The 10,947-nt window shown below is 28.6% G+C and overlaps 1 protein-coding gene across 2 annotated transcripts in view; it reads left to right on the forward strand.

The window, feature by feature from the left end:
• LOC143052318 (dymeclin-like) overlaps positions 1–8,936 on the forward strand; it is a 35,549-nt gene extending 26,613 nt beyond the window's left edge. For both annotated transcript variants that reach the window (XM_076225326.1, XM_076225325.1), the window contains exons 14-16: positions 679–861; positions 2,071–2,184; positions 4,478–8,936. In XM_076225326.1, coding sequence (XP_076081441.1) covers positions 679–861; positions 2,071–2,184; positions 4,478–4,624 — 444 coding nt within the window. In that variant the 3' untranslated portion in view covers positions 4,625–8,936. The remainder of the gene's footprint in view (positions 1–678; positions 862–2,070; positions 2,185–4,477) is intronic.
• The last annotated feature ends 2,011 nt before the right edge of the window (positions 8,937–10,947 follow it).

The following is a 10,947-nucleotide window of genomic DNA, read 5'->3' on the forward strand; positions in this document are numbered from 1 at the left end:
GATGAAACCAAGGAGGTTATATGATCTCCTAAATCAAAACGAAATCCACGAATTACGTATCTAATTTTTTGTTGTTGTAATCAGCGATCCACGAATTTACGTATACCACGAAACGTCTTTTTTTCTCTATCCACGAAAATTGATACCCACGAAAATAAATGAATCCACAGTATGTCAAAAATTTGATCACAGTCTCACAGTCCAAATTCAGACAGTATCAAGCTTGAATATTGTGTCCAAACTGTTCAGGGTTAGACCTCTGCAGTCATATCAGGCTACACTCAGCAAAGCATTTTATTTCATTTGAAACAAATTTGTCAAATAGACTAATAAAAACATATGGAAAAAGTTGATATAAAAATAAGAAGATGTGGTATGGTTGCCAATAATACAACATTCCGCAATGTACCTAATGACATAGAAATTAAAAGCTATAAATCAATGTACGGCCTTCAACAAAGAGAAAAAAACCCACACAGCATAGTGCGCTCTACAAAAAGGCTCTGAAATCTCAAGTTGTAAACAATATCTAGAAACTAATGAACGAAAAACAAATATGATATACAAACAACATCCACTAAATTATAGCTTCATGACTTGGCCATGGGACATGCATGTGTTTTTTTTTTTGTTCGCCTGGAAACCATGTGTTTATATTTTTTCACGTTTCCTTTTTAGATGCAAGATCTTGCTGTGTTAGAAGAAGTGATTCGAATGGTTTTGGAGATTGTTAACAGTTGTTTAACGAACAATATACATCATAATCCTAACCTTGTATATACATTATTATATCAAAAAGACATTTTTTCTCAATTCAGAACTCATCCAACATTTCAGGATTTAATTCAAAATCTTGATACAGTAAGTATAAGTCATTTACAAGGGAGATAATAAAATTTCCCATCATTTACAAGGGAGATAATAAAATTTCCCATCATTTACAAGGGAGATAATAGACTATTTCTTTCATTTAGAAGGGAGATAATAGACTTTTTTCATACTACAGACTTTTGACTATGGCGTTTATAATATATTGACAAGTTGCCTTATAACATAAAATAAAATAAGAAAAATTAGTTTTGATTTTGCATAAGTCAAATATACAACAAGTAGCTTTTGACAGAGTAAATAAAAAAAATTTTTATACAGAACATAAAAACTACATGTAATATGAAATTGAATCTCACTCAAAGCATGCAATAAAAATTTAGCAGTATAATTAGAATGAAGTCAAGCATGTTTTACATATTTTAAAGTTGAAAATAGGGTAAATATTTAAGTAAATAAATTACTATATAAAAATCAAATGAAAGAGTTTCGAATTATATTATATATATGCTTCGAGATCTAGAAATTTCAAAGAACAACATTTTTTCAAGATGCATAGATTAATATCTCCTCTGTTTTAGGAATTCTGGAACTAGGTCAAGTTGTTAGGAGGAAAAAAAGTTTTTGGCTTCTTTACATATCAAAATCATCAGAAAACACAATTCTTTTCCTCCAAGTCGAATCTATTGTAAACGATGCAAAATCAAAAAGTCCTATTGCAATGTAGGTAACCTGTACAAAAAATTATATACTTCATAGTCAAAATTTTTCAGATGAAAATAGTCTATTGTATGGTTTTATTTAAGTATACTGTGAATTCATAAATTATTGCGCGTATTTATTATTGCGCGTATTTATTATTGCGATTTTGTCATTTTAGACAAAATGCGATTTGAGTTTTTGCGATATTCAGAAAATCCTTTTTGATTCATATTAAAAATTTCAAAAAATGTGAGTTTTAATTATTCTGTAATAACCCTGTCTCATTTTTCGCAATAATAAAAAATCGCAATAATTTCTGAATTTATAGTTTTATTTTGAGTATACTTAAATGAAGTTTACACTCCATTGTAGGAAGTAAAATTTCCATAATTGTTTAGCATCACAACTGAAAAAGTTTGAAATCATATATGAAAGTGTTTTATTTGCAAATGTCACTACATAAGCCAGCATACAATTTGTCTAAGAACTGTATAATTGTCTTTACATTTGCATATTGATATTTTATGTGTGTATTTTTAGGTGCTGTGTTATTATTCAACCAAACTAGAACAACATGGATCAAATATGTCACCAAAAGAAGTGTTAGAAGTTATCATTGAGTCTTCAAAAACATTTAGAAGGGATCGATTAAAAGTAAGAATATTCTATAATTTAATTTTGGATTTAACACATATTCTAATTGGATGAAATTTTTTTGCTTATCAACTCCTAGATATAATTTTGTAATGTGTCCTTGAGGTCACTAATATTTTTTCATGATTAACTCTTTAAAAATTTAGAGTTTCATTGTAAGGAATAGTGTTGTTCCGATGATCGGAATAAGTCGGAAATCAGTTTGTTAGGCCTGGCGATGTCGATAATCGATTGGGTTTTTGTTTAATCGATAGTCGTTATAGTTTCCGGACTTTTAGCTGATCAACTTCTGGTCAGTTTGCATTTTACATGCGCCGTCAAACAAATAATAACAAAAAATATCAGTTAATGACAATAACAATGTCAAACATTCTATAATTAAAGACATAACCAATTTTCTTCTTTATAAACGTGACAAAAGCGTTGACTATTAATATATTCAGATTGATGGAATGTTATTTAAAATAAGTAACTTTGTATGAAATAATTTCTTTCAATACCCGTACTTGTTACTTGAGAGCGTACATAAAATCATTCCGATTTTAGACAAAATAATTTCTTTGCTTTATTATAACGTGTTGCAAATTGCCTTTTATTAATGTTTTATCCATTTGTAGCATCGAAAACGTCATATTCCTTTCCAAATTGCTTGTCAAACATTCTTTATTTTTGTAAATTTTCCAAAATTTGTCCGCCATTTTAAAATATAAGAATCACGAATCGGATACGGTTCAACAATGTAATAATTCCGCATTCTTGCAATTATAAGTTCAGACGCACGAATGTCACAATTGACAGAAAAATAATGATCACAAAAGTAAAAAAAAGCATTCTACACGGATTAATAGACATTGGCTTAATCCCTTTTGTTTACTGTATATAATTCAATGCAAACGCAGTTTTATTTTTTTCTGTTAATTTTGAATTTCTTAAAGTTAAAAAGTTTATATATCTTTTCTTAACTACAATCATTCAAATGTTTAAACAGCTATGTTATTGAAATTTTAATGTGAGTTACACCATTGAAATTTAGAAATGTTAGTGTGACTGTTGGTAATTAATGTTGTAATTATGAGATAAAATATGTTCAATCTGAATCTTGATTCTAATTAATTCATTGTTTTAATTGCTAAATAAACAGTTATCAAAGGTACCTGGATTATTATTTAGTATGCCAGAATATGAAAAGGAAACAAAAGATCAAATATGAATATATAAACTCTGCAATGATATGGAATATACACATTAGACATGTACAACTTACGATGAGACTAAATGCATGATTCATTTAAAAAAAGGGCAAGGTATTATGATGCGATTATAACCGATAGTCAGTTGGTTGCTGTCAACCGATTGTAATAGATAATCGGTTTGTAATTTCAACCGATTATCCAACTCTAGTAAGGAATGACGAACATTTTTTCTGTCCATTTGAAATTAACCTAAAAACTGTGGTTTACACTTTGAAATAGTATGCACCACAACTTTGATGTTATTTCTTCACAGACAGTAGAAATATTACAGTCATTCCTTAAATAGATGTAATTGGTCATAATTCTATTTTGATATGCATTGAACTGAAAACTTGTTAAAATATTTGATAAAAAAAATTTCACATAGGGTAGGGTTAGATATTAAGACAGTGAAACAGGTTTGTGGTTATGAATAAAATATTTTTGGGAAGCTTTACAAATTATAGTTTTTCAGAAAAATAGACTACAAGCAGATTTAGTCACACAACCAATCACAAAACACATTGGATCTATTTGAATTCATGTATATAGTTTTTGATGAAGTTGAAGTACAATCAACTTTAAACTTAGTACGCATGTTCTTATGAAATCTTTCTAATTTTAATGCCACATTAGAGTTTTTACCCCAATTTCATGGTCCACTAAACATATCGATTATAGTGCAGGTGGGGCATCTTTGTTCTATGGACACATTCTTGAAGTTTTTTGCAATGTATAAATCTGATTTATTCAATTGTAAACCATAATGATGATTGTTGGTTGCTAAATGTCCAGTGTTAAATATTTCACTTATGTTTAGATATCTTTTTAATTAACTAATTCAAAAGTGCACAAAATACAATTATACAATAGAAATACTAGGATTCCGAAACAAGAAGAACTTATATAAATCCTTCTCTCTTACTCTCGTCTTGTCTTTTATTTGTCAATGGTCAGTAATCTGCCATCCATAATCATTTGAAGATTTATAATATTAAATTCAGTTGTTGAATGCTTAGTATATCTGTTTACAATTCTAATGAATATATTTCTATTTTCAGAAATTCCCTGACCTGAAGTTTAAGTATGTAGAAGAAGACTCCCCTGAAGAATTCTTTATTCCCTATATCTGGTCACTAGTGTACCATTCATCAAACATGTACTTTAATGCTGCAAGAATTGTACTGTTCTCTTTGTCCAGTTCCTGACAAACGATCAGAAATGTTCGTGAGGTTTTCAGTCTAAATGTTCTCGGCTGCAAGCTAGAGATGAAGCAATGTGGGGAAAATTTACACATATCCCTGGATTTGCCATTCTATAAATATAGATTTGATATCTATTAGCTGATTGGTCAAATGACATTGAAGATGGGAACTGCTTTTCATTGCTGTACATGTAATTCTCCTTCATAAACTAAAAAATTGACCTCAGTGGTTCCTTTATTTTGATAGAGACAAGTTTTAAATTATTTAGGTAGTCACAGTTTAAACTGTTTGTTTGCTACAAGTGGGTCATAAATTATTTTAGTTAGGTTCAACTGTACACTGATTTTTATAGGGGTTTTCAAGTTAATAGAAATCTATGCTTGCACATTCACTTCTTAATTAACTAAATGTTCATTGACATCATAAACACGCATATCTTCATAACCATTGTATATTAAAGTCATATTTTGGTTGTTATAACCAGCAAAATGCATTTAGTTGGAATCATTTTGGTAATTTTTTTTCATATTTTTTTTATGTTGCTGCAAATGACAAAACATTGTTAAAATTGTAGTGTTGCTTTTCTTGAAAAGGAGCATTTCAGTGGTGGTATTTATAAAGCTTGTAAATTAAGATAGTATCAATGTAAAGGTATTTTTCTTCTGAATAAACTCAATTTAATTTCATGATAGTAAGATATTTGAATATTATTTCAATTTTCTTTATGGGTTCGTATATTGATTTATTTATTACTGAATTTGTACTGATAATCAAGTTATAATTAACAGTCATGGTTTTAAACTCTGTTGATACTTATATTTTGGCGTTGCATCGGGTTCTGCGGTTTTCTGACTGCTTAAGATCTTTTTATACAAAATCTATTGGAGATGTGTTGATTGATATTTCAGTCTTTAAAAGTATGTTGAAATTGGGTTTTGTTTTAAATGTTAACTTAATGGTTTCAATATGTTTGAGACCTTAAATCTATATCTGTAAATTAAGCAATTTTTACATACATTAATTGTATGCAAAAGTTTTAACAATGGTCCAAAAAGCGAGAATAATTATGTATTTGAGAAATTCAGCTGCATGCAAATAAAGATCATTTATCATTATCCAATTATACAAAATGTATCCTTTCACTATTTTCACAATAGTAACAATGTTACAAAAATTTAGAATTTATTGTATTTTCTATGTAAGTACTCCTGTTCTTACATTGTGATCAAATTTAGAGTATTATATTATGTTATGATCCCACCAGTAATCATATAACACAAGTAAAATTGTAAATTGTCTCCCTTGCAACAGATGTTGAAACTAGACTTGACATTTGTGAAAGTCTAAGTGATAAGGTCACATAAGCAAGAAATAGTTAATAATATATGGGAAGGAAGTTGTTTTTAAAGATAAAAAATGTACACCTTTGTATTTTGTTTATGTTGAAATCTTGTTCAATTTAGGTATTTTGTAATCCACTCTTGATAGTTTTGAGTAGATGAAAACGGTTATGAATGGGTAATTGTGGTATATTCTATATTTCCAAAGGAAACAGAATTAATTTTTTAAGAAGATTATAGATTTTACTAGGTTCTGATATGACATGATTTAAATTTCAATTATTTCCCTTGGTTGCCATTATGGGGAGGTAAATGTTTTTTTTTTTCTTTTTTAATTAACCCAAATCAAATCTGATAAAAAAAAATCCTTACCAGATCTGAGTTAAAATTGTTCAGAAAATATTATTTCTAATCAGCTATCAGCGGTGTAATAATATGAAAAGGAGTATATGCACTTAACCTAGACCTCCAATGTGGTGAAGAAAGAGAGGTAGCTCTTGCTCTGATTGTGCCAATCAGAACCTATCTAATGTGGGTCTTGAACGTTATTGGGTTTCTTTTAGTATAAATGTATGAGTATGAGAAGTTTTGAAACATGTCAGGTAAAAGATTTGTAGACTTTTATTTGTTTTTAAGTTTCTCTTGTGGAACTGATAATGTTGTTGATAAATGTTCTCTGAAATAATGTAAATAAACTTTAGTGAGTTCAGACCCTTGCAGTTCCTTAAGGTACTTCTCCTTAATTATAGGATTAAACACAGTTTTTCTAGAGGTTATTTATGTGGAAATTATAATTATTGTATGAGCTGTTCCATAAGCAATATATGTTACTCATGGACTTCAATATAAGTAAATAAGTAAGTTTTATTTAAAGTCAGCAAATATGTACACAATATCAAATAAAATATTAGCTCTGATGAGCTCTTTAACAACTTTAGTTGGGTATACAAAATAATTTGTTATATAATGATTAAGTTCTGAGTGAAATTGTAAAATTCATTTATAAGTGGCAATCCATTTTTGTAAGTGCTGTCTGTCGGTATCATACATATTTTTATGGACACTTTCTTAGTATGAGTTGGTCAGATGATTGTATGAATTAATTGTAAATGTGCCATTTATAACTTCTATAGTAAATTGTTTACAAGATTTTTATGTGATACACTGCTTAGTTTGTGATATAAATAACCATTAATATTGTCATTAAGAAATGATAAATTAGAAGAGTAATGGTAATAATTATAATATAAGTAATAAGTTAAGATGAAAATTTCAATCAAAGCAACTAGATATAATAGCTGGAAATACGATATTTCTTGTGCAGTGATAATTTTAATACTTTTTTCAAAATAATTGAAAATTAAAATTCTTATTGCAAACAAATTAAATTTTATTTATTATAAACATATCCAGGAGATGTGCAGTATTCTAATTTTAATGGTTTGTGAAAAAAAAGCATTTGTTGAAAAAAAGGAAAAATTTGATTGGAAAAATAAGGTTTTCATTAAACACGAAATTCATATATAGGAATGATGTGAGTAACCTCTTAGGCTGTCAGTGGGCTCATTTATGAAAATTTCTGGATCAGCCCCTAAATGGGCCTTCAGATATAAATGTGAAGATTAGGAGTAAAATATTCCTCATGGCTATGCAATTGCACGCTATGAGTTATACAAATATTATTATGTTCAATATATATTGGTTAGTTACAGTCTTTTATAAGTTTTTGAGACATCATGTTATGAAGTCACTTAACTTGATTAAGATTTTCAGCATAAGGAAAAGATATCTTTTAGCGTATTTGTTATTGTATATAGTTGTAAATATGAGGTTAAATATGTATATCTGTGGTTAAATATTTATTTGTTATAGTCGGTATATAGATAAAAACAATGATAACAAATTGCAAAAAGGTGTTGATTTTTCTTCTCGTTTTACATTAATTTCAAATATTTTTTCAGAAAATTTGTTCATAACATTTAGTTTAAAGTTTTTGGTAATTATATGTATGTGTAACCTCTCTTGTTTTGGTTTTGTACTAATATCTTAAAGGCCATGAACAAAATACTTTCCTTGAAATAATGTTCAATCCTTTAAAGAAAAAGTATAGATAATGTATAAAACACATAATTGTAATTCACTGTTTTAGATATTACCTTTACTTTTTCTTTGACTTGATACATCAAATTGATTTCAACTAACAAAAGATAGATTGAAGCTATTGCGTGAAGAGACCATTATGTCAGTATTTTCTATCTATTATTTTACTACTCAGTCCTAGGTTTAATTAAATGGTTCATGGTTTGATATTTTCCTCTTCAAAATGAAAAACCAAACCAAACTAAGATATGCTTCAAATCATCAGTTTGACACCAAAGCAACCAAGGCCAAATGAAAACTTCCAACCTATACAGTCAGTATTTAATCTGAACCTTTATTGTATATATGTGACAAAATTTTCAAAGATCAAACATAGACTGAGTGTAGAAAGTACTGCAAATTCTGAAATTTTAATGATGTTTTATTACAGCAAAAATTGTGATGTCAGATGGTATAGGTTTTAATTATAAATTTTGATTCAGTATTTTAATACATCATACCTGATATTGTAATTATTAATCTCACATTTTTGTCATCGCTTAGGTAAACATTATTCAAAGATCATTCATGGAAAAGTTTTTTGAATTTTAAACCCTATCTGTTATTTTACAGATCATAACTATCAAATGATATCACTTTTTAATCATGGTTATACTGATGTATGTCCACATTTTTTTTTTGAATTTTTTTTTTTCATTCATATATTTCAGTCACAACTCTGTGTCATTTCAAAACTTTTCTGTATTGGGTTGTTATTTCATTTTCTTATAAGGTCTTTCTTGTTATGATTATGTTATGCTTTGTTGTCAAATATTTTGTGTTTATTAAGATATTTCTGTATAAAAATGTGAAATAAAAAGTATAAATTATTTAAAGATGATCTTGTGTTTAATTTGATACAAAATGTATGTCTACAAGTTCTTCCTAATATTGTACTTTAAGATATGCTATTTGACTTCTCACAGAAAGCTGGACATTAGGATAGTGATGCAGCTGTGGGGGTGGCCAGGGAGTGTTAGCTGACTTCTTACAAGCTTTAAATTTCAGAAGATAGAATACCTAGATCTTTCATACTTTGTAGATAAATGCCTTATGATATGAAGTTTCCGTCTGCCATTTGTAGATTGTACTTGACCATGTTTACATGGTTCAGTAACTACTTGAAAAAAAGTTAAGATTTTTAGTATTTTAAATTTCTCTCTTATTATGAGTAATAGGATAACTGTATTTGGTATGTACCTACCTAGCAAGGTCCTTATACCCCTGTCAGACAGTTTTCACTTGACCTCGACCTCATATAATTGACCAGTGAACAAGGTTAAGTTTTGATGGTCAAGTCCATATTTGAGATACTATAAGCAATAGGTCTACTAAAGTTTGTATATGGAATGATTGTAGGGTGTAAATGTCCATCTAGCAGATGTCGTCTGACCTTAACCTCATTTGCATGGTTCAGTGGTTAAAGTAAAGTTTTCTGTTTTTGTATACTGTTTGAAATAGATCAACTATAGTTGGTGTATGAAAATATATTATGATGTGCATGTCAGTGGAGCATGTTTTATTTGACCTTGACCTCATTTTTAGGAGTCATTGCTCAGTGTTCATTTTTGGGATTTTTTTTTAATACTATAAGCAATAAGTCAACTATATTTGGTGTATGGAATAATTGTAAGGTATACATGTCTGAATAGCAGGATTCATCTGACCTTGACCTCATTTTCATGGTTCATTGATCAATGTAATATTTTCCTTTTAAAGTTTGTTTCTGAGATATGCAAAAGTGCAAATACATGTAAATATAATGCAATGATTGTAATGTGTACATGAATTTTTTTTCTCAATAAAACGCACACAGAAATAAATTCTTAACAAAGAACACTCGCATTTAGTATATGATATCCTACCATCTTTCACTATACCATCATCAGTTTTCTTCATGATAGATTTTGTAAAACAACGTAATGAAAAGCATATAAACGCGTTTTTGAGCTATATCCAACATAAATCGGAAAAACGTGAGATTTTTCTTTCTTTCAATATGACAAATATAACTGCTTTAAATGTTTTTGAATGCATTTAAATCATCAGATAAGTACAGAGTTTGGTAACATATATAACATTAACTATTATAGGAGTTAACAGCAGAGACATGATGCATGTACGATCAACGTATTCAACTTCCAATGTTAGTGATACAATTTATATAAACTGATTGAGCAAAAACAGGATTAGAACGAAAATAACAATTGTTTTAAGCATTATTATTAGTGATGTCAACAAGTACTCGAGTATCGCTTGGTAGTATCGAGTATCGATTACCAAAATGATACTCGACTAATCAGTTTCCTGTCAGAATGTTGTTGCTCATAAGTTTAAACTAAAAATAAACAGATGTTCATGTAGTATATACGAAAAAGAGCATTTTCTAAGACTTACACTTTTAGAGAATCTTAAGTCAATTCCCAAACTCTGTACCGTCAGAGCATGTATATTATCATCAGTTTCCTAACAAATTTGAGAAATCGCTATGCCCCAGATAAGGTTGACAACATAATATTTTTAGATAAGAGCAAATTTGTTGCACCCTGTGTTGATCCTCAGAAAATGATTAATTTCATCAGTAAGTATTAATTAGCACTCATTTTGTTGATTATCAGGGTGTGTTTTTTTTACGGTTCACAAATACTGCTATTTGAGAAATCATTTTTCTATAGATATTTATTAATTACTTTGTTATCACCATTTTACATGATTAGTGCATATAGTAAATAAGCTATTGATTATGGTTTGGAATTTGTTTGACTATTGTCAAGTCTTATAGGGTTTTACGATAAGAAAACAACCCACAAAATATAAATGGTATAATTTTGTGTTCCATTTTTATAC

Source organism: Mytilus galloprovincialis, chromosome 11 (genome assembly GCF_965363235.1).
Source record: "Mytilus galloprovincialis chromosome 11, xbMytGall1.hap1.1, whole genome shotgun sequence".
NCBI lineage: Eukaryota > Metazoa > Mollusca > Bivalvia > Mytilida > Mytilidae > Mytilus > Mytilus galloprovincialis.